The 24940-nt window shown below is 42.4% G+C and overlaps 1 protein-coding gene across 3 annotated transcripts in view; it reads left to right on the plus strand.

Moving 5' to 3' along the window:
* Positions 1-24940, plus strand: part of agla (amylo-alpha-1, 6-glucosidase, 4-alpha-glucanotransferase a) — a 154382-nt gene that overhangs the window by 77495 nt on the left and 51947 nt on the right. For all 3 annotated transcript variants that reach the window (XM_013132927.3, XM_013132926.3, XM_034291570.1), the window contains exons 16-17: positions 6715-6870; positions 20350-20500. In XM_013132927.3, the coding sequence (XP_012988381.2) occupies positions 6715-6870; positions 20350-20500 (307 nt within the window). The remainder of the gene's footprint in view (positions 1-6714; positions 6871-20349; positions 20501-24940) is intronic.

A 24940-nucleotide genomic window follows, 5' to 3' on the forward strand; every position in this document is an offset into this window, starting at 1 on the left:
TAACATAAAAAATTTTTGGGGGTCATAACGTTATAATTATTACATGAACACAACTATAGCATCACAATACGGTCAACAACAACTTTTGACACCCTTGAGGACAATAGACTGTATGAAATAAATAGCCAAGTTGTACCCCAAAAAAAGTTATTAATTGTTGATACTTTATACATTACTGCACCCGCTTCTCTTGTAAGGAGAGCACTGAGCCTTTTACAAAATGTGTGTGCTTTTTGTATATTCATTTTAATACATAATATCTGAGAACACGTTGGGAGGGATTGGATGATAGGTGTCATACTGTAGGAGTATAAATATTGTACACAGACATCTTCTGGAAAGTGACGATAAATTAAGGTGTCATAAAACCGTGATCAGTGTACTCCAGGATGAATTCACCATTCAACGAAACAAGTTCTGCAAACAAAAACTGAGATTTACAAGTAGGACCAAGTTCAGATATAAAAAGTATACCTTTCGGTCCACTTTTTATCCATGAACAAAATATTAAAACCGTATGTCGGGGGTGACCTTCTTTATTAGCATGATCTTTAGATCTCGCATATCCTCCAATAATTACAATGTTAACACAGACTGTTATGCTAGAACACATAGGAGGTGGTCAGTGATCATAGCCAACCATTATAATCTATTATCCTCTAATAAAAAAGGTTTTTCCTACATAAAATCCTTGCATGGTATGTTCCAACCTGTCCTATGGTCCATGGGTCTCCATTCAAAGAGTCTTATGATGATCACATGACAGCTCTTAGCAAGAGGTATGGACAGGATCTATGGATAGAATATATAAGGCCCATCAGTAACGGGCATCATGTCCTACCTATTGTACATTGTTCAGAGTTGTCCATTGTGACATTTTGTCATTGATTTAGAAAATGACCGATCATGCAAAGAAACTGTCTTTTATTTAAGGATAGTGATCATATGAAGCCATTTATTATCACATAGTTGTTTGGCTCTTTTTTAAATCGTAATGATAACAGAAATCACCCAAATGGCCCTGATCAAAAGTTTACATACCCTTGAATGTTTGGTCTTGTTACAAACACACAAGGTGACACACACTGGTGAAAATAGCAATTAAAGGTGAATTTCCCACACCTGTGGCTTTTTAAATAGAAATTAGTGTCCGTGTATAAATAGTCAATGGGTTTGTTAGCTCTCACATGGATGCACTGAGCAGGCTAGATACTGAGCCATGGGGAGCAGGAAATAACTTTCAAAATACCTACGTAGCAAGGTAATGGAACTTTATAAAGATGGAAAAGGATATAAAAAGATATCCAAAGCCTTAAATGCCAGTCAGTACTGTTCAATCACTTATTAAGAAGTGGACAATTCAGGGATCTCTTGATACCAAGCCAAAGTCAAGTAGACCAAGAAATATTTCAGCCAAAACTGCCAGAGGAATTGTTCGGGGTGCATGGAACGCTCTTGGACTTTCCAGCAGGGCAATGACCCCTAAGCACAAGGCCAAGTTGACCCTCCATTGGTTACAGCAGAAAATGTGAAGGTTCTGGAGCGGCCATCACAGTCTCCTGGCCTTAATATCATCGAGGCCCTCTGGGGATGCCGCAAACTTGCGGTTCATGCAAGACAACCAAAGGCTTTGCATGACCTGGAGGCGTTTTGCCAAGACGAATGGCCCGCTATACTACCTGCAGAATTCGGGGCCTCACAGACAACTATTACAAAAGACTGCATGCTGTCATTGATGCTAAAGGGTGCGGTACACAGTATTGAGAACTAAGGGTATGCAGACTTTTGAGCAGGAGTCAATACATTTTTTGCCGGACCACGTAAGCGGAGCCGGCCAAGAAGAGAGAATGTCTCTTACTGTCTGATTGACTGACTGAGTACCCCTTGTTAAATAGCGTATTGGTTAGAAAAGGGGACCTGTAAACTATTGGTCCCGAGTTCGTATCTCCCCGCAGGCGAATCAAAGTGCGCATTATGAATTATTCCAGAGAGACGAAAACTATAGCTAAAACCTTCAGTATCTACAATATAGTAAGCCTGAAATAAAACAGTTTACGTTTATATTGCGACTGATTCGGTTGGACTTTCGAAGTGCGCATCCTTGCATGCATTTTGGGTCAGGATAGTGGAACGCATTTGCTGGCTACAACATACAGTAGTTACGTTATAGTAAGCCTTAACTAAAACTGTATACGGTTATATTGCGACTGTTTCTGGCATGGAAAAGTTAATCTTTAGTCTCGCTAGTAATTGCACCATTCTTATGATTATTCCTAGGAAGTTAGTAGATACTAGAAAGTCTATTACTGGCTAATAAGCTGTTAAAACGGCCAGTGGAGGTAAACTTAATAAGAAACGTTAGTCAGTTTAACACTGCTCAAGGGTGTCTAGCGACTGCTGAAACGTGTAATGCCATGGCATAGTGGTTAAAGACAGTATCTTTCATGTGGAAGACCTAAATTCAAATCTATTGAGAGCAATTACATTTATTAATTATTTCTGGTAGATTCCATGATTGTCTCGTTTTCACTTGATGAAAAAGTAAGTTTTCATCACCTTTATTGATAGTTATTGTATCAGTGACATTCACTGATGAAAGAAAAAAGTACCCTGTTATGCCATGAAAGAAAAAAATACGTTCCTATGACATGACATGACATCTTCTTCCGCTTCAACCGGGGCCGGGTTGCGGGGGCAGCAGTCTAAGCAGAGATGCCCAGACTTCCCTCTCCCCAGACACTTCCTCCAGCTCTTCCGGGGGGACACTGAGGCGTTCCCAGGCCAGCTGGGAGACATAGTCCCTCCAGCGTGTCCTAGGTCTTCCCCAGGGTCTCCTCCCGGTGGGAGGCGTTCCGGAGGCATCCAAAACAGATGCCCAAGCCACCTCAGCTGACCCCTCTCGATGTGGAGGAGCAGCGGCTCTACTCTGAGATCCTCCCGGGAGACCTAGCTTCTCACCATATCTCTAAGGGATCGCCCAACCACCCTGCGGAGAAAGCTCATTTCGGCCGCCTGTATCCGGGATCTTGTCCTTTCGGTCATGACCCAAAGCTCATGACCATAGGTGAGAGTAAGAACGTAGATTGACCGGTAAATCGAGAGCTTCGCCTTGCGGCTCAGCTCTTTCTTCACCACGACAGACTGATACATCAACTGCATTACTGCAGAAGCTGCACTGATCCGTCTGTCAATCTCCCGTTCCATCCTTCCCTCACTCGTGAACAAGACCCCTAGATACTTAAACTCCTCCACTTGAGGCAGGCACTCTCCACCAACCTGAAGTGGGCAAACCACCCTTTTCCGACTGAGCACCATGGCCTCGGATTTGGATGTACTGATTCTCCTCCCAACCGCTTCACACTCAGCTGCAAACCGTCCTAGTGCATGCTCAAGGTCCTGGTTAGAAGGGGCCAACACGACAACATAATCTGCAAAGAGCAGAGACGAAATTGTGTGGTCCCCAAACCTGACACCCTCCGGCCCCTGGCTGTGCCTAGAAATTCTGTCCATAAAAATTACGAGCAGAACCGGCGACAAAGGGCAGCCCTGCCGGAGACCAACATGCACTGGTAAGACGTCTGACTTACTGCCGGCAATGCGGACCAAGCTCCTGCTTCGGTCGTACAGGGACCTTAGCAAAGGACCCAGTACCCCATATTCCCGAAGCACCCTCTACAGGATGCCGCGAGGGACACAGTCGAAGGCCTTCTCCAAATCCACAAAACACATGTGGACTGTTTGGGCAAACTCCCATGAACCCTCCAGCACCCCGTAGAGGGTATAGAGCTGGTCCAGTGTTCCACAGCCCGGACATAAACCACACTGTTCCTCTTGAATCTGAGGTTCTACTATGGGCCGTATTCTCCTCTCCAGTACCCTGGCATAGACTTTCCCGGGGAGGCTGAGAAGTGTGATCCTTCTGTAGTTGGAACACACCCTCCGGTCCCCCTTCTTCAAAAGAGGGACCACCACCTCGGTCTGCCATCCCAGAGGCACTGTCCCCGACCACCACGCGATGTTGCACAGGCGTGTCAACCAAGACAGCCCCACAACATCCAGAGACTTGAGGATCTCATCCACCCCCGGTGCCTTGCCACTGAGGAGTTTCTTGACTACCTCTGTGACTTCAGCCCGGGTGATGGACGAATCCACCTCTGAGCCCTCATCCTCTGCTTCCTCAATGGAAGACGTGATGGCGGGATTGAGGAGATCCTCGAAGTACTCCTTCCACCGCCCGATGACATCCCCCAGTTGAGGTCAACAGCTGCCCACCTCTACTGTAAACAGCGTTGGTAGGTAGCAGCGTTTCCCTCTCCTGAGGCGCCGGACAGTTTGCCAGAATCTCTTCGAGGCCAGCCGATAGTCCTTCTCCATGGCCTCACCGAACTCCTACCAGGCACAAGTTTTTGCCTCCACAACCACCCGGGCTGCAGTCTCCTTGGCCTGCCAGTACCCGTCAGCTGCCTCAGGAGTCCCACAAGCCAACCAGGCCTGATAGGACTCCTTCTTCAGCTTGACGGCATCCCTTACTTCCGGTGTCCACCACCGGGTTCGGGGATTGCCGCCTCAACAGGCACCGGAGACCTTACGGCCACAGCTCCGAGCGGCCGCTTCGACAATGGCGGTGGAGAACATGGTCCACTCGGACTCTATCTCCAGCCTCCCTCGGGATCCAGTCAAAGCTCTGCCGGAGTTGGGAGTTAAAGATCTCCTGACAGGAGACTCGGCCAGACGTTCCCAGCAGACCCTTACAGTACGCTTGGGTCTGCCGAGTCTGTCCAGCTTCCTCCCCCGCCATCGGATCCAACTCACCACCAGGTGGTGATCAGTTGACAGCTCCGCCCCTCTCTTCACCCGAGTGTCCAAGACATACGGCCGCAGGTCAGATGAAATGACAACAAAGGCGATCATCGATCTACGGCCTAGGGTGTCCTGGTGCCACGTGCACTGATGGACACCCTTATGCTTGAACATGGTGTTCGTTATGGACAAACTGTGACTAGCACAGAAGTCCAATAACTGAACACCGCTCGGGTTCAGATCGGGGGGCCGTTCCTCCCAATCACGGCCCTCCAGGTGTCACTGTCGTTGCCCACGTGGGCGTTGAAGTCCCCCAGTAGAACGGAGCACTTTCCCGCACCCCTCCCAGAGACTCCAAGACGGTTGGGTACTCTGCACTGCATTTCGGCCCGTAGGCACAAACAACAGTGAGAGACCTATCCCCGACCCGTAGACGCAGGGAAACGACCCTCTCGTTCACCGGGGTAAACTCCCAACACATGGCGGCAGAACTGGGGAGCTATAAGCAAACCCACACCAGCCCGCCGCCTCTCACCATGGGCAACTCCAGAGTGGTGAAGAGTCCATCCTCTCTCAAGGATTGTGGTTCCAGAGCCCAAGCCGTGCATAGAGGTGATCCCGACTATCTCTAGTCGGAACCTCTCAACCTCACGCACAATTTCAGGATCCTTCCCCGCCAGCGAGGTGACGTTCCACATCCCTAGAGCTAGTTTCCGTGTCCAGGGATCGGGTTGTCGAGGCCCCCGCCCTCGACTGCCGCCCGATCCTCTCCGCACCGACCCCTTATGGTCCCTCCTATAGGTGGTGAGCCCACGGGAAGGCCGCCCCACGTCGCTCCTTCGGGCTGAGCCCAGCCGGGCCCCATGGGGAAAGGCCCGACCACCAGGCGTTCGCATACGAGCCCCAACCCCGGGCCTGGCTCCAGGGTGGGTTCCCGGCTGCGCCATACCGGGCGATGTCACTGTGCTCGAAATGTAACTCATCATTAAAGGGTTTTGAACCCTTATGAACGTTCTTATGCCATGAAATGAAATAGCTTTGTCAGACTCGTTAGCATTTGCTCAGTTCTTATGACTGTTCCAGTAAGTTGGTAGATACGCATAAAGCTTATTACTGGCTAATACGCTGTTAAAACGGCCAGTGGCAAATCCCATACCTACATACACGCTATTTGTGGTGGATGTAAACGTTAGTCAGTTTAACTGTATCAATGTCATTCATGAATGCCCAATTAACTGTTAAAACGGCCAGTGGCAAAAGAGGATTTGGAGACAAGAGGCTATATTAACACCCGAAAAGGTACAGCTCTGTTGTGTAGTGGACAACGACACAACCTTTCACATGGGGGACCCAGGTTCAAATCTCGAGAGGGCAACCCTTTATATTGCAGGCCGGCTGAACTAGTCTTGCCTGGTTTCTTGTTTCTTTGTTGCCATGTTTTGTTTTATGATTGTGCCATTCTGTTATGACCTTCAGTTGAATGTCTTTTTAACAAATGTTACATATATTACAAGTTCTCCAAGGGTATGCAAACTTTTTAGCGCAACTGTATCTATTGAGACATTTAATAACAAATGAGAAAAGGTGTCATGCATAGAGCGTGAGCATTTGTTATTAACAGTTTATGTTAGAGCAGATGACAACAGCCATTATTTATTGGCAAAGACATTACTTGGACATCAAGTTTAATAATGTATATGCTGGGACCAGACCACGACCTGTACTTCACACCTTAGGATTCTGAGTTTAATATAATCATTTATTGTTCCTTGAATATTCTAAGAATGTTAGCTGGATAATATCTTGTGGAAACCCTAAAAGGGATCTTATGGAAACGTTGTCTAATGGCCTTAAAACTTTCCCTGTCTGCTAGATTAGCTGTTTAGAGCACCTTTTCTTCCTTTCTGAATGTAGATCTCTGTGGTGAAAGAGGAGCGTCTCTATCCTAAGTGGAGCTCTGATGCCCAGGCTTCGTCCACTGGGGAGGTCAACCTGAAGACTGGGATCATTGCTGGCAAGCTGGCTCTAAACAAAATGCACCAGGAGCTGGCTTACAAGGGTTTCAACCAGGTGGATATGTGGGGGTGTTTGTCTGATTTAACACTTTACCATTTCCATGTCTGTATGCGTAACGTTATATGTTACTGTTTATCTTAGAAGAGAAAGAGAAAAAAAATTGCATACACATCTTGTCATCTCTCTTTGAATTTTCTCTGCTTATTTTACTGAAGATTCTGCTATTGTATTATGCTAAATAATTATTCACAAATCGAAATATCAACTATCACCAATTATAAATTCAGCAAATATATTACACATTACTGTTTTTCCATCAATACAATCATCAAATTACGTTCTATATATTTTGTTTACGCTACTGAGGTTAGAAATTATATATAATCTGAATTCGGTGAGCAAATCAGACACAACTCGGACAAAATGTACAATGTTTACTTCACAATGGCATACCGAACCCAATGATTCGACGCCCTGACAGCATTGCAGATGCTGCAAAATTTAGATGAGATGAAGTCAGATGAAGGATCAGAAATACATCCCAAAATGGATGTCGGATGTTGGGTCTTCATCTGATTCTGATAATGAGCCTCTACCTCAAATTGCGACCAACTGCGACCGCAAATGCCACTACCAGACACTACTGTAAGTCATCCTTTGATCATCCTTTTACTCTGTTAATCGAATTTGAATTTATAAATTTCGTTAGTATTGTATGTCACGATGTGGTAAGCAAGGAGACCAGGCGCAGGATGAACGGTGAAACAATGGTTTACTAAGCTGAAATAAAGGTTGAAAGGGCTAGAACTGATACAATGGAACAAGTGCACTAGGCGAGAAATACAACAAACACAAACATCTAGCGGACAAACACAAAGGCAGATATAGGCTTTAGTAGTGAGGGTCCGTTGTGCGTAAAGTCTGTGATGTGATGAGGAACGTTTGCATAATAGTGGAGAGGCCCAGGTGTTCCTTGAATGTGGATTTCCTTAGATTGTTGCAAATTGATCGATGGTGTCTCTTATTTTACCTTGTATATCGTCAAAATGACATCAAAATGAATACTATATTATAATTGATTTATTTTGAATAATTCAAAAGTTGTGCAATTTTCATTTTGTCCATTTGTAGGGCCAAATAGAGAAATGAAAATACTATAGCCTGTGTTCTTAGAAATAAACGTTCTATGTATTATTTTCTTAGTTGTTTTTTTCGGTATGATAAGTCCTCCAACCCGAACACATTTTTGACTATTCTATATAGTTTGATGAAAACCCAGTAGATGAACTGATGCTCTGGCTGGATGGTGATGCTTCGGAGGAGAATGTGTATGCTAATTGGGCCGATTCGCAAGCTAATGACAATCACAGCATCTACCTGATAAAAACATCTTACAGTATTCCCATGGATGTTGGCATTAATAAGAAACCAAAAAGAGGGTATGCTGTCATTTGACTTTTTGTTTTTATAATTTCTTTACTCAAGATGACTTTTTGAATCAAATTTCAAATAAATCTTATGTATTTATAAAGCCCTTTTTACATCAGCAGTTGTCACAAAGTGCTTTCACAAAACACCTGGCCTCAAACCCCAAAGAGCAAACAACAATAATGTTGAATTTGAGTGTCTAGAAAAAACTCCCTAAGAAGGGTGAAATTTAGGAAAAACCTAGAGAGGAACCAGGCTCAGCGGGGTGATCAGTCCTCTTCTAGCTGTGCCGGGTGAACATATTAAGAGTACAAGTTGTAATAATTAATAAATGCATGCGGGCTGAGTCCAGAGTCTATTTATACCTAGTCCAGGTCGGAAGCATTACCAGATGGACAAGGACAGGGACAACCCGACAGGGACGGGGTCAGCAGAGTGGCAGCTAAAATTGTCAGGTATCGTCTTGATCTGCAACACAGCCAGAAGGACTTTGGACAGGGACAGCAACGAGTCTTTCAAGCCTGGTACTCCGGAGGTGTGGACCAAGACCTCATGTCCTCCTAAGTTTAGAACAGGGCAGGAGCCAGGGAAAATTTTATATCTTACATCTACAAGGATTTATAATGGAGAAGGTAAAGTGACCCTACTCCCCGGCACAATAATATAGCAGCTTAAGACCTTGGGGCTCAGACAGGGACACCCACCAACCACCACCACCCTGAATGAGGGCCAAGTATTACCAGCAGAGTTCAGCCCAATTGCACAATGTGCGCAATAGAGAGACAACAACCAGCCAGTGACACCCCGAATGGCATTGAAGGGAGGGCTTCCCAGTGGCGATGAGAGCCCACATGGCAAGACAGCAAGGGTGGACTGTATCAAGCCTTTCTGGTCACTTTCACACTCCAGTGCAAGAATGCACTTTATCATAGACCATGCTAAAGAGATGAGTCTTTAGTAGACAATTCAAAGTTTGCACTTCTGCATTTCTAACCTTAATTGGCAAATCATTCCACAGTAGTGGAGCTCTGAGAGAAGGCCCTGCCTCTGGCTGTTTGTTTAGAAATTGTAGGTACAATTAGAAGTCCTGCATCTTGCGCTGTGGCTGGATCATTTCAACGAGATAAGTATGAGTAAGTCCATGTATTGATTTATAGGTTAACAATAACACCTTAAAATCAGCCCTAAACCTAACAGGTAGCCAGTGTTAAGAGGCTAGTACTGGACTAATGTGTTACATTTTTTTAGTTCTAATTAGGATTCTAGCAGCCGTGTGCAGCACTAATTGAAGTTTATTTATTGATTTATCAGGGTAACCGGAAAAAAGAGCATTGCAGGCATCTGTTTTTGATAGAAAGTTTCAGATTTGTGCAATGTTCTGAAGATAAAAATAAGCAACTCTGGAGACATATTTTATATGTTCATCAAAGGAGAGGTCAGGGTCAAGGGTAACGTGGAGGTTTCTTACAGTTTTTTGGGATAAGACAATGCAGCCGTCAAGGTTCACAGTGAGGTCTGCAAACAAAGCTCTTTGTTTCTTGGGTCCTAAAACAAGCATTTCTGTTTCTCTTGAGTATAACCCCTAATGCCACCCTCAGGACATTTTTGTCCTCGAAGGTGTCAAGAGGGTAGTAAATTTGAGGAGGGCACAAAGGTTAAAAGCGAGAAGTTCTCTGTCATCCACTTCCTAATATCTGTAACCCATGCTTCCAAAGTAGCTAATTTTGGGCCTTCTCCATGCTTCAACTAAATATGTAGCTGTGTGTCATAAGCATAACAGTGAAAATGTATATTTTGATTCCGAATGACATCACCCAGAGGCAGTATATATAGTCAGAATAATAATGGGCCCAAAAGCAAGCCTTGTGGAACACCAAAACATACCTTTGATTTGTCAGTTATGCCATCCACACATATGAACTGATATCTTTCAGATAAATTTAAACCAGGTTAGAACATGTCAGTGTAGCCCAATATGGGTTTTCAGTCTCTCTAAGAGAAGGGAGTGATAAACAGTATCAAAGGCAGCACTAAGATCAAGAAGCAACCGGACGACTGCCAAACTTTTGTCTGAGGCCATTAAAAGGTTGTTTGTTACCTTCACGATTGAAGTCTCAGTGCTATGATGGGGTCTGGAACCGGACTGCAGCATTTCATAAATATTATTTTTCTTCAAGAATGCATTCAGTTGTTGGGAAACACATTTTTGTAAGATTTTTGAGGAGATCAGCATGTTCGATATTGGCCTATAATTTTTTAATATGTCTAGATCCGGATTTTTTTATTTTTAGAAGAGGCTTAATTACCGCTATTTTTAGTGAGTTTGGTACCCATCCGCAGGATAGGGAGCAATGTATTAGGTTCAGCATTGGCTGACCTAGCACTGGAAGCTCGATCACATAATTCAACACATAATCCCCATTTACACCAGGTTAGGGAGGTTCAGGACATTCTCAGGACAACTCAGGGAATATAACTCTTTAAGGAGGCGTCAGTTATTTGGTTTCTAATGATGATGATGTTCTTTTCATCAAAGAAGTTAATGTTTTCATTACAGCTGAAGTGAAGACCCACTTTACTTGTTGACTATTGGTTTTTAGTTAACTTTGCTACTGTGTCAAATCATTTTTTGATTGTTTTTGTTCACCTCAATCAGGTTTGAGAAATAAGCTGATTGAGCAAATGTGATTGCTTTTCGGTATTGTAGTGTACCAACTATCCAGGCTAGTCTGAATACTTCCAACTTGTTGGAGCGCCTCTTTCACTCTAATTTTCTGGAGGTTTGCTTGTGTTCTAGTATAGTCTGTGTACCAGGGAGCAAGTTTCTTGTTGCGTATTTCTTGTTTTTAGTGGTACAACCGTATCTAAAGTGCAGTGTTGTGTTTTGATCCTTGATTAGATCGTTTGCGTTTTTATTTACTCTGTCATCGATGAGCAAGCTTGGAAGAATATCAAGAAATAAATTAGTAGTCAGTGAATTTATAGTACGGCTTTTGAAAGTAATTGTTTGCGGAGCAGGTGGGTTTCTTGTTTTAACAGTTAATGTAATAAGATAGTGATCCGATATTCCAGGATTTTGGGGAGAAATTATTAAAGTTCAAAGTTCAAGTTCAAAATGTTTGTCATTTGCAATAAGTTACAGCAATGAAATGCTAGGTTTTCCTACTCCCGACAGTGCAGTTAAAAGTAAAAAAAGTAACAGTAATTATCTTTTTAAAATAATTTTATAACACAATCAATCAGTTATAACACTATACAAAAACACATCAATAATATTAACTATACAACCGTAGTGCAATGTAAAAGTGACAGGTGTGCATGATATAAAGTGACAGGTGTGCATGGACTATGGATGGAAGGAAAGAGGTGTTCCCGAGTTGAGAAGCCTTACAGCCTGTGGAAAGAAGCTGTCCCATAGCCTGTTTGTTTTGGAATTAATACTCCTGTACTTTCTGCCTGAGGCAGCTTGGTCAACAGTCCGTGGCATGGGTGATTGGGATCTGTAATGATCCGTTTGCTCCTCCTCCTACAACTCTCTGTGTAGAGATCTTCCAGGGATGGCAGGTCAGACCTTGTGATGCTCTCTGCTGTTTTCATCACCCTCTAAAGTGCTTTGAGGTCGAGGGTGGTGCAGCTGCCATACCAGGTGGTGGCACAGCCGGTCAGGATACTCTCGATAGTGCATCTGTAGAAGTTGGTGAGTATCCTGGAATCCATGCCAAATCTCCATAGGAAGAAGAGCCGTTTCCTGGCCTCCTTCACCACGACGTTAGTGATACCAGGTCATCACTGATGTTGACCCTGAGGAACCTGATGTTGTGAATTTTCTCTACTGCAGACCCATTGATGTGTATGGGAAAACCTGTTGAAAATGCTTCCTGTGATCAACAATCAACTTCGTTTTGCTGATATTGAGCTGGAGTTTGTTATCCTGACACTAAAGAGTCAGTGACCATACTTCGTCTCTATAGGCTGACTCGTCGTTGTCAGAGGTCAGGTCTATGATGGTGGTGTCGTCAGCAAACTTAACGATGGTGTTGGAGACGTGAGTTGCCAGGCAGTCGTGGGTGAAGAGAGAGTACAGGAGCGGGCTCAACACACAGCCCTGGGGAGAGCCAGTACTGAGAGTCAGTGAGGAGAAGGTGGCGTTGCCCATCCGCACACCCTGGGGTCTGCCCATCAGGAAGTTCAGGATCCATCTGCATATAGTGGGGTTGAGACCCAGATCCCTCAGCTTAACCACCAGCTTGTGGGGCACAATGGTGTTGAAGGCTGAGCTATAGTCAATGAACAACATTCTCACATATGTGTTCCTTTTGTCCAGATGAAAGAGTTCAGAGTGGAGAGTCAGAGCGATGGCGTCCTCAGTGGATCTGTTTTGTCTGTAGGCAAACTGTTGCGGGTCAAGTGTTTGCTTTTTGCTTTTTTGGCACAGGAACAATGATGGACTTTTTGAAGCAGGTGGGGACCACTGACTGACATAGTGACAGGTTGAAGATATCAGTAAAGACATCAGCCAGTTGGTCAGTACAGACCTTGAGAACACGGCCTGAGACGTTATCTGGTCCAGGAGCCTTGTGGGTGTAAATCCTTTTTAGGGCTTTACAGGGCAGCCATCCTGGTCCATTTGAGTATCCATGCCGTGGGATGATGTTCTCAAAGCGAGCATAGAAGGAGTTCAGTTCCTCTGGGAGAGAAGCCAACATTTCCCCCACACTACTTGTATTGCCTTTATAGTCAGTGATGGTTCTCAGACCACTTCACATGTTCCTGGTATTGGAGCCCTGTTGAAAGTTTCTACTTTGACTCTGTATTGACTTTTTGCAGTTTTTATTGCCTTCCTGAGTTCATAACGGGATTTCTTAATTTTCCATGCTTCCGGAGTTGAATGCTACAGTCTTTGCCTTTAGCGTGGCACAGATACCAATGTTGACCCACGGTTTTTGATTAGGAAATTATTTTGTAGTCATCAATACATTTGCTAATAAAACCGGTCTCTGACTCTGTATTCATTGAGATTGCCTCCAGACGCCTCTAGGAACATTTTCCAGTCTGTGGTGAGGAATCAGTCACGTAAATCATCGTCCGATTAGATCTACAATATCTATTTCTCGTGACAGGACTAAATCTAAGGTATGATTGTGGCAGTGCTTTGGACCCGAGAATAGTTGGATAAAACCCATTGAGTCACTTATGGCTTCAAAGTCTTTTTGAAGAGGGTCAAAATTGAAATTGCCAAAAATTTGAATATGACTACCAGGTTAGACAATAATTCTGGAAACTCATTGAGAAACATTGTGTATGGCCCAGGGGACCTGTAAATAGTAGCTATGTAAAACGATTCATCAGCCTGGTTAACTTTCATGAGTAAAACATCAAAAGAATGAAAACCAATGATGTGTTTAAGAGTAAATTTATATTTACTGTCAAATATTAGCAACATCCGGGGGATATGATCAGTAGTATAGCCCAGAGGTGGGGGACTCGAGTCACATGACTTGACTCGAGTCTGACTCGAGTCACAATTTTCAGGACTTGATTAAAGTATGAAAATGACTTGACTTGACTTTGACTTGAGAACAAGTTACTTGAGACTTGACTTGACTTGAATTGGAAGACTCGACAATGACTTGAACTTATAATAAACAAACAGCAATAAAATTATTTTATATGTTGTGACATCAGAACCACTAATCAGCGTATGTGCCTTTAACGCTGCACAATTCAAACCGCGCCAAACATGGCAGACAGTAACGTTAGTCGAGCTCCACATAGTATCGTTTGGATACAAGGACTTTAAACTGGACCGTGTGAATAAAAAAATATTTGCCAGATGCAAAATATGCAACAACGTCAAATTTCATTCGTTATTTTAAGAACCACAAGGAAAGGTAAGAAAGTAATCTCTTTACATTCTGTTTCACTAAGATATATAACGATTAAGTTACTAATGTAATGAATTAATCTTGTGTTTGTCATAATTTGGCCTTGGTTGCATATTATGTTTGTTTTTTTCTTGTTAGAAATGTGACCACTATCATTACTGAATACGTCTGGTAAATAGATGTAAGGGAATTTTACTATAACAGTGGCATAGCCTGAATTTTAATGTTGATGGGCATCTTAAAATGAGCGGGCATGTATATAACACGTAGGCTATAATGTCTGTATTAAATGTGGGCATTTTCAAGTGTTTGTGGACTGCGTGTGGAAACTAAAAAGCATTGTGCTTACACCATAACAGTTAACTTTACTGCATGAAAGGCTAACATGGAGGCGCCGATGTGATTACTAGCACCTAAACATTTCGAAGAGGTTTTTTTTTTTGCTCATACAGACAAGAATAATTACAGCGTAATTACATATTAAGTTTTTCAGTCACAATAATTAGTTTATAAGGTTGTTATTATTAGCCCTTATTACATGGATTGGCTGAATTCCAGTGCAGAATGCGTGTTATTTCTTGATAACAGACCGTTGCCATGAAAAACAGCGCGTTGCTATGGACGCAGCAGGATTCTAACCAGAGACGGAACAGACTATTTTCTTTAGAGGAAGCAATACAATCGTTTTTAAATCAATAAATTCCCTTTGAAATCAATATTTTGTGTCAAATTATAGATTTATTTGTTAGGTAGCCATGTATTAAGCGGGATAAGGTATAGCGAGGCGGCTGTTATAGCGAATACAGCCCCTTCAGGCTGATTCAAGATCCCTCCGCTTCGTCCCCCCAAAAAGTTGTACCGCGGAGGAGAACAATATTTGATTTTGAAATCGAGCTTCGCACTGAGCGCACGTCAGAAACAGAGGACAGTGTGTGTGTGTTCATCTCTTTAGTACTGTGACTTGACTTGAAACTTATAAGGACTCGACTTGACTTGCTTAGGGTGAACCCTTGACTTGACTTGACTTGCTTGATTTATCTGAACTGTGACTTGAGACTTGATGGTTAAGACTTGAGACTTGCTTGGACTTGACCATGTGTGACTACTTGTCCCCATCTCTGGTATAGCCAGGAGGAGAGGCCTTCTTTAGGGCAGTTAGTTCATCAGGCTTTAGCCATGTTTCAAACAAGCCAATAACATTTGATTAATTCATTTACAGTAACTGCCTTTTTGAGATGCGAGGTAATACAGTAATTTTTATTTGTGACCGAGGTGGAGGAAGGCTTAATCTTAATAAGGTTGCTATTGTTAGCACTTTTTTCTTTTCTCTGCCTGGAACGAGTCACAGTCGCAGTAGGCAAAACTATACTTACTACTCTGGCTATGCTATCGACAGAATCCACTATGCTAGCTGGCTAACAGGTCCCTCTGTGATATACTTTATATAATATGTGGCTACACCTTGAAAAAGACAACTATTATGGTATTAAATCTGCTCTGTTGTTCATGTCCACTGGAGCAGCTAATGCACACTACAATGTCCTCCCTAATAGCAAGCAATATATTTATTCTTAACATAGACCATGTTATTAAACATTTTATAAAAATGACATCATTCATCAGCTATATAATTAATCACAGTCAGTATTATTGTCTATTTTCATTGTTATGCTATATTCTTGTTAATATAGACTGGCATAAAAACGAAACAGAACAGTATATATTATGGCCTTATCGTATAATTGTTTCCGCCATCCTTGCCGTGACGCCACATTGAGCTGTGCTTGGCTCTGCTGCTGCCGCTGATCCAGTCTTCACCTTCATATATTTATTTTCTTAGTGAATTAAATGTTATATTTATATTTTTCTGCACTGCATATTGCATATATAGCCTAATGTCATCTTTGTTTGTCTCACAATCTCTCTTAAAAAAAATCTGTACCACTAGAAGTCACCTGAAAATGTCAGGATTGGATGTAGTTTGAGGTTATGTTTTATTGAAATATTTTGCTTGGATGTAAAGAAAATCTAGGAACCACTTATATTTCTGACGTTCTTCATCTCCGCGATGTCTGGACCCATGTGGTCCTGTATTCACGGTTTGCCAGATTTTATTGATAGTAAATGGCCATTCTCCAGAACTCCTGCAAAATCGATCTGCCCAAGACCATGAAAAAAGCCAAATTATAGGAAACATCCCAAGTGGCAACACTGTCAATATGGAAAAAGTTTACTCCTATCGTCAAATTAGCTGCAGTGTTTATCTGGTATTTTATATATGAGCAAAAAATCATGTTTTTCCATGCAAACACACAGAGGTGGTGCAAGATTTTGGGATAGCTGTCACCTGAGTTTTGAATGCAGGAAAAGCTCTGCTGTATTGATATATAGAATGCAACCCGCCAAAGTGGGTGTGTTACACGCCACAGCTGAATTCTACCCGCATATGGCGGGTGGGCGGGTGTCAATGTCAAGCCCTTATCGCACTTGTTTGTCAAGCACATCCCACAGATGCTCAATGGAATTGAGATCTGGGGACTTCGGAGGCCAAGTGAACACCTTGAACTAGCTGTTGTGTTCTTCAAACCATTCCTGAACCACATTTGCTTTGTGGCAGGGTGCATTTATTCTGCTGAAAGAGGCCAGTGCCATCAGGGACTACCGTTGCCATGAAAGGGTACACAAGGTCTGCAACAATGCTTAGGTAGGTGGTACATGTCAAAAGTAATGTCCACATTAATGACAGGATCCAGGTTTCCCAGCAGAACATTGCCCAAAACATTACACTGCCGCCGCCGGCTTGCATCCTTCCTGTAGTGCGTCCTGGTGCCATGTGTTCTCCAGGTTGCTGTGCACTGTGGTATTGTTGACGTGCTGTACGTTGCTTGTTGTTACCTTCCTGGCTACCCGCCAAACCTTTTTGAATTTACTCTATGTAACCTAATTGGTTAAATTCTACTTTAAGAGTTTACCAATACAATATTTTTATCTGTTGACTTTTTACCCAACTTCCGGTGTGACGTATGCATGTCTGGTGACTTTGTGATTTATGAATACATTGATGTGTCGATATTTGATGTTTTACAAGGACTGATAATCACCCCGGACGAGTGTTATAACAGGTGTGATATGTTTGATGTTTAACAATGGGGTCTTAGGGTTCCGGAATGTTACATTCCCAGGCAATAAGTGTTATATCAGTGGCAAGATGTTTGGTGTTTAATAAAAGGGCGCCAGGGTTCAGCAATGCTATAACCCCCTGGCATTTTATGTTCTGATAAGTGCTGCAACCGATGTCCTACTACCGGTGGTTGTTAACCTTGTCATTCCAGAAATCCAGCCTTAACACACGTCATACAGGAAGTCCATACGTCACACCGGAAGTCCCACCCTGCAAACCGGATGTCCCACCTACCTGTCAAGTTAATCTGGAAGCCCCGCCCACCCTACATTTACTACTCCCGTGCACCCGAAAAGAAGGGGGTCCACGTTGGATACAGTTGCAAAGTCAAAAAACAAACAATAATCAACAAGTGAAGTGGGTCTTCACTTTAGCTGTAATGAATATATGAACGACTTCGATGAAAAGATCACCATTAGAAAACAAATAACTGACTCCTTAAATAGTTATAGTCCCAAAATGTTGTCATGAGAATGTCCTGAACCTCCCTGACCAGATGTCAATGGGGACACTTGAATTTTTTGATCCTGTATCGATTCCAACAACATTACTTAAGGAGCTATTTCCAATGCTAGGTCAGCCAATGGTGAATATAATACATTTCTCCCTATCCTGCGGATATGTACCAAACTCACTAAAAATTGTGGAAATTAAGCCTCTTCTAAAAAATAATCTAATCTGGGTCCAGACATATTAAACAATTATAGGCCAATATCGAACCACCCGTTTCTCTCAGAAATCTTAGAAAAATGTATGCATTCCTGAAGACATAACATTTATGAAATGCTCCAATTCGGTTTCAGACCTCATCATAGTACTCGTGAAGGTTACAAATTACCTTTGAATGGCCTCAGACAAAGGTTTCACATCTGTTCTGTTGCTTCTTGATCTTAGTGCTGCTTTTGACACTATTGATCACTCCCTTCTCTCAGAAGGACTGGAAACACATTGGGCTATGTGGAAATGTTCTAACCTGGTTTAAATCTTATTTATCTGAAAGATATCAGTTCAGATGTGTGGATGGCATATCCTCTGACAAATCAAAGGTATGTTTTGGTGTTCCTCAAGTCTCGGTTCTGGGCCCATTACTGTTCTCACTATATATGCTGCCTCTGGGTAATGTAATCCGGAATCACAATGTAAATTTTCATTGTTATGCTGTTGACACACAGTTATATATTTCAATGAAGCATGGAGAAGCCCCAAAATTAGCTTATTTCGAAGAATGCGTTTCGGATATTAGGAAGTGGATGACAGAACTTCTTGCTTTTAAAAACAGAAATGCTCGTTTTAGGACCCAAGAAACAAAGAGCTTTGTTGGCAGATTTCACTGTGAACCTTGACGGCTGCATGGTCGTATCCTTCCTTCCTCGACTAACTCCCACAGAACAACTCGGCAAAACATCTTTGTTTTAGCAAGTCTTCATTTCAGTAATAACACAGCCATTTGCAAGATGGCCGCTGTCAGTTGCCGCTGGAAAACCACAGGCACTGAAATACTAAGACCGATTGCCAATTGCCAGCCACAATTTTGCAAAACCAGTAACCGCCAGAGCTGAACGCCGATTGGCATCATTAGCATACGAATCGTCCCTATTCGCATCCACATTCTCCTCCGCAGCATCACCATCCAGCCAGAGCATCAGTTCTTCTACTGGGTCTTTATCAAACTATATAGAATAGTCTAAAGAATAATGATTTACAGAATTTGTTTTAAACGGTTAATGAATTAGAAAAATACAAGAATGTGTTTATATTGAAGGTCTAATCATACAAAAAAAAAACTAAAAAAAGAATACAAAGAAATAGACGAGGTCCGAAATTAATAGGCTGTGAACAGCGCGTCTTTGCATGTCTCTCCCGCGGGTTGTAGTTGGGTTGACTTCAAGGCCAATGCATAGCTCTAGTGTTCTAGATTACCGACTTATAAGATCATTCTATAGGTGGCATGAATAAGTTATCAAAAAACCTTTATTAGAAAAAGACGAGATATTGTTGGTATTTTGTTTTGTGAATAATTATTTAGCCTAATACATTTGTAGAAAATCTTCAGTAAAATTAGCAGAGAAAATTCAAAGAGACGATGGGATGTGTGTGCAACTTAGTTTCTCTTTCCCTCCTAAAATAATGTATATTTACATTTGATGAATTAGCCTACACAATAAGCTGAATCTCCTATTGGGAAAAAAGTAACCCATGTGATAAGTAGCTTATATCATTCGTATTATGTTTCAATAATAGCCTAATTAAGTTTTCATTCATCTGGGAGTATCATGCATTAATCCATTGACATCATACATTTAGTGAGGGGTGATTAACGCCTGGGTTCCATTTGGGTACCAATGCTAAGTGGCGTGGCCTGTTGATGGATTAAGTTCATCAGTTTAGAATTCTGACAATGAAACAATATAATATATGCCTATTTAGGAAAAGTCATGAAAGGAGGAGCATGTAGCTTTCAAAATGGCAGCTTTATTGGTGTAGGCATTTGGGGGTTCTATTGTTAACCCCTATATTCAGTAGAAAATAGTACTAAGACAATTTGTCAAATGTAAAAACTGAGAACTTTTTTATTGTTTCTTGAAAAAGATATGCCCACTTTGAAAATGATACCAGCAACACGTTGCACAGAAGCAACAAAAGACAGGAAAAGTTGTGTAATGCTAAAAAACTAAACCTGGTGGAGGATCATACAACTAATTAGGTCAATTGGCAACAGGTCAGTATCATGATTGGGTATTAAAACATCATTCCAGGGATGACGGGTCTGTCAGAAGTGAGGGTTGGGAGGGGTTCAACATTTTGTGAAAGACTGCGCCAGCAAATTGTGCAAAGAGTTTGGGGATCTCATCTACAATACATAATATCTTGAGAAGATTCTGAGAATCAGGAGAAATTTCTATACAAGGGCCGAGGCCGAACACCAATATTGGATGGCTGTGATTGGATGGCACTCCAATCACAGCCATAAATGTACTATATTTCCTTGGTTAGAGTTTTGGGTTTTACTACATTTTGTTTCTCCTGTCCCTTTCCTAGGTGTACGTGGACCAGGTAGATGAGGACATTGTGGCCGTGACTCGTCACTGTCCCAGCACACACCAGTCTGTAGTGGCCGTGTGTCGCACTGCTTTCCATGACCCCAAATACCATCAGTACAGGACGGAGGTTCCACCCATGTTCATCCCTGGTATGAGGCTCACCGTTAAAATTAGCATGACATTGCCCTCAGAATACGTCAGTTGTTGAAATACAATATTAGTAGATTAGTGTAAGTCATTCTTCTTTATAACCATAAAATATGCTGACGATGGCAGCCATCTTGGTGAAGGATTAATTGATTGGGAAAAAAACAAGGGCACTACTGACTTAGATGTATGAGTTCAAGGTTATTTAATTAACCCTGATTTGATATATTAATATTGTGAAGAATCACTTCACACTTCCCTAACACTGTGAAGAATCACTTCACAAGAAACAGATGTTCCCTTAAGCTTTAGATTCCAAACACACATATAGGACAAACAGGCAGAGCAGCCAAACAGGTGTCCCCTTTGCCCCATTATAAATAGCTGTGAGCCCACCATTAGCTCATTTGAGAAGAATCGTTAAGAATTTATAGGAATTGACTCTTTTACGCAGCGTCCCACCTTATTACTATTTTAGTATGCCCCCTGGAAAGTGGACTAATGTAACATTTATTTTGTGCAGGATGTGAGACTTGGTCCTTATTTTTCTTGGCTATTTACATTGTTTAAATGCTTCGTTTTTCAATATTTGAGTTTACACTGCAACTGGTAGCGAAGACGTCAGCTTTATGCTAGTGATGGCACAGGGATTTTGTCGCACATACTGATAGCTAAGTGTATCAGCTTCAATGTTGGTGCCTGCAAACATACTTGATACAACAGAACATATTGCTCAAGGGATGACAGTTATGTTTGTGCAAATGGCAGTTGTGCCTTGACGACTGCGTACGTGATCAGTATTTCAACTACTATACGAAACGAAATGTCTAACATCATCATAGAAAAAGATCATAATGAGGGTAATGTTTGTTTCGTCAGTTTAGATTATTGTGCTAGCAACATTCTTACCTCTTGTCTCAGCCATGCATTTCTCTGCGTTCTTCTTTCCCACAAATATGACATAGTGTTGATTTGCTATTTACAGTGGGGCGAACAAGTATTTGATACACTGCCGATTTTGCAGGTTTTCCTACTTACAAAGCATGTAGAGGTCTGTAATTTTTATCATAGGTAAACTTCAACTGTAAGAGACGGAATCTCACATTGTATGATTTTAAAATAATTTATTTGCATTTTATTGCATGACAGTATTTGATCACCTACCAACCAGTAAGAATTATGGCTCTCCCAGACCTGTTAGTTTTTCTTTAAGAAGTCCTCCTCTTCTCCACTCATTACCTGTATTAACTGCACCTGTTTGAACTCGTTACCTGTATAAAAAACACCTGTCCACACACTCAATCAAACAGACTTCAACCTCTCCACAATGGCCAAGACCAGAGAGCTGTGTAAGGACATCAGGGATAAAATTGTAGACCTGCACAAGGCTGGGATGGGCTACAGAACAATAGGCAAGCAGCTTGGTGAGAAGGCAACAACTGTTGGCGCAATTATTAGAAAATGGATGAAGTTCAAGTGACGGTCACCACAGCTGGGACCACAGTCTCAAAGAAAACCATTAGTAACACATTACACCATCATGGATTAAAATCCTGCAGCGCACACAACGTCCCCCTGCTCAAGCCAGCGCATGTCCAGGCCCGTCTGAAGTTTGCCAGTGACCATCTGGATGATCCAGAGGAGGAATGGGAGAAGGTCATGTGGTCTTATGAGACATAAATAGAGCTTTTTGGTCTAAACTCCACTCGCTGTGTTTGGAGGAAGAAGAAGGATGAGTACAACCCCAAGAACACAATCCCAAACGTGAAGCATGGAGGTAGAAACATCATTCTTTGGGGATGCTTTTCTGCAAAGGGGACAGGACGACTGCACCGTATTGAGGGGAGAATGGATATGGCCATGTATCGCGAGATCTTGGCCAACAACCTCCTTCACTCAGTAAGAGCATTGAAGATGGGTCGTGACTGGGTCTTCCAGCATGACAACGACCCAAAACACACAGCCAGGGAAGGAGTGGCTCCGTAAGAAGCATCTCAAGGTCCTGGAGTGGCCTAGCCAGTCTCCATACCTAAACCCAATAGAAAATCTTTGGAGGGAGCTGAAAGTCCGTATTGCCCAGCGACAGCCCCGAAGGATCTGGAGAAGGTCTGTATGGAGTGGGCCAAAATCCCTGCCGCAGTGTGTCCAAACCTGGTCAAGAACTACAGGAAACGTAGGATCTCTGAAATTGCAAACAAAGGTTTCTGTACCAAATATGAAGTTCTGACGTTTCTGATGTATCAAATACTTTTGTCATACAATAAAATGCAAATGAATTGCTTGAAAATCATACAATGTGATTTTCTGGATTTTTATTTTAGATTCCGTCACTCACAGTTGAATAGTACCTATGATAAAAATTACAGACTTATACATGCTTTGTAAGTGGGGAAACCTGCAACATCGTCAGTGTATCAAATACTTATGTCATACAATAAAATGCAAATTAATTGCTTGAAAATCATACAATGTGATTTTCTGGATTTTTATTTTCGATTCCGTCACTCACAGTTGAATAGTACCTATGATAAAAAATTACAGACTTATACATGCTTTGTAAGTGGGGAAACCTGCAACATCGTCAGTGTATCAAATACTTCAGAATCTGATAATTCTGCGGGCAGGACATTGAGCAATACAAGCAGGAACCTTTTAGAGAGATGTGGCTGCCAGAGAAGTGCATTTAAAACTAAATCAGACATATGAACGATTCCGATTATTGTAAAAACTATGAATATCGGCTCCGGTAAGACTGATAATCGGTCGACACTATCTGCTCCACCCTTCCTGACACCTTGGACCTTTCAATTGGCATGCCGCCCCAACGATGCCATCGCACAGATGATATGCACCACCTTCTCCCACCTGGAAAAATGCAACACATTCGTGAGGATGTTGTTTGTGGACTACAGCATTCAACACTACTGTGCACGCTAAGCTTGTTCCTGAGCTTAGGACCCTGGGGCTACCCTTAGGCTGCGTACTCAGTCCACTCCTGTACTCCCTGTTTATGCGTGACTGTGGCCACACACGGCTCCAACACCATTCTTAACACTGGAACCGCCAAATGCCTACTCCAATTGGCGTTTGAATTTGTAATTAAAATAAATATAATAGAAATGATATAGGCTACTCGACAATCAACTTGATAGCCCCTCTAGAACCCCCCGGGAGAGTCCTGCAGAGACGGCATGTTTTTGTAGCCTATTCATTTGGAGAAATCGATCATGTCTTTTTATATCCCCTGTACTTGTAGTCTTCAAATTCATTAACCTTTAAAAAATAACTCTCTGTAATTCATTCTTTTTTAGACTAGAAGAATGTGTATGCTAATAGGGATGATTCATATGCCAATGATGTGAAACGGTGTTCGGCTCTGGCGGATACTGTGGGTGTGAAAGGCCTGGTGGTTCGGTTCTAGTGATTCCCGGATGACACAGCCATGGACTTCAGGAAACGGCGGGGAGAGGGGGGCAGTCATGCCACCACACACATTGAGGAAGCTGAAGTGGAGAGTCTCCGACTACAAGATCGTCTGTGTGTTCATCAAGCAAGCGAGGCAAGCGAACTCTGCAGTGGAAACTACCCAAAAGTGACTATACTTTCTGAGGACACTCAAGATTTTCGTCATGTCTAGAAAATCTCCTACCAGCATCCTCTCAGGCTGCATTACTGCCTGGTACGGCAGCTGCTCCGCTGCAGACCGCAAGTCCCTCCAGAGGGTGGTGAAGTCTGTGGAGCGTGTCGTTGGCAGCCATCTCCCCTCCATGCAAGGAATCTACCGTACATGATGCCTTAGGAAAGCACAGAATATCATCTAAGACTACAGCCACGTAGTTATGTTCTGTTGATACTGCTGCCATCTGGTAGACATTACCGGAGCATCAGGGACTTCCAGACTCACAAACAGCTTTTTCCCTCAGGCCATAAGGCTCCTCAATCAGCAATACTGAACCGTGATCATACTGATCACACATCCTAATCTTTTTAAAATTGCTGCTAGCTTACGTTATGTATTTTTTTGCTTTATATATTTCTTTAATATTACTACGTAGATGTTGTGCGCCATTTCACAAGAATTTCATTGTGCAGAATGATGCTGTGTTATTCAGTGCATTTGATGAATTCACTGCGAGTGGTGTGCAATAACCGCTCCAAGAGCAATAAGCAGAATTTCCAAAAACTCAACTGTTTATATTCTCTGTTCTGGAAAGATTTCAGAGGGAAAGCCGCGAGTGGCTTCAACCCAATGGTGACAAATTATGTACGGTGCTGCTTGAGTTTGTGAACCCTACAGAGATGGTCATTTATTTTGTATAAAATATTTTACAAAACTCTTCCTTATCCAAGCCCCAATTTATAATGCATTCCAAATATAGGACACAAACAAAATCCTGTTTTCATTATTTATTCAAAAGCAAAAATGTGAACTCCATTCATTT

Source organism: Esox lucius, chromosome 3 (assembly GCF_011004845.1).
Source record: "Esox lucius isolate fEsoLuc1 chromosome 3, fEsoLuc1.pri, whole genome shotgun sequence".
In the NCBI taxonomy this organism is placed as follows: Eukaryota; Metazoa; Chordata; class Actinopteri; order Esociformes; family Esocidae; genus Esox; species Esox lucius.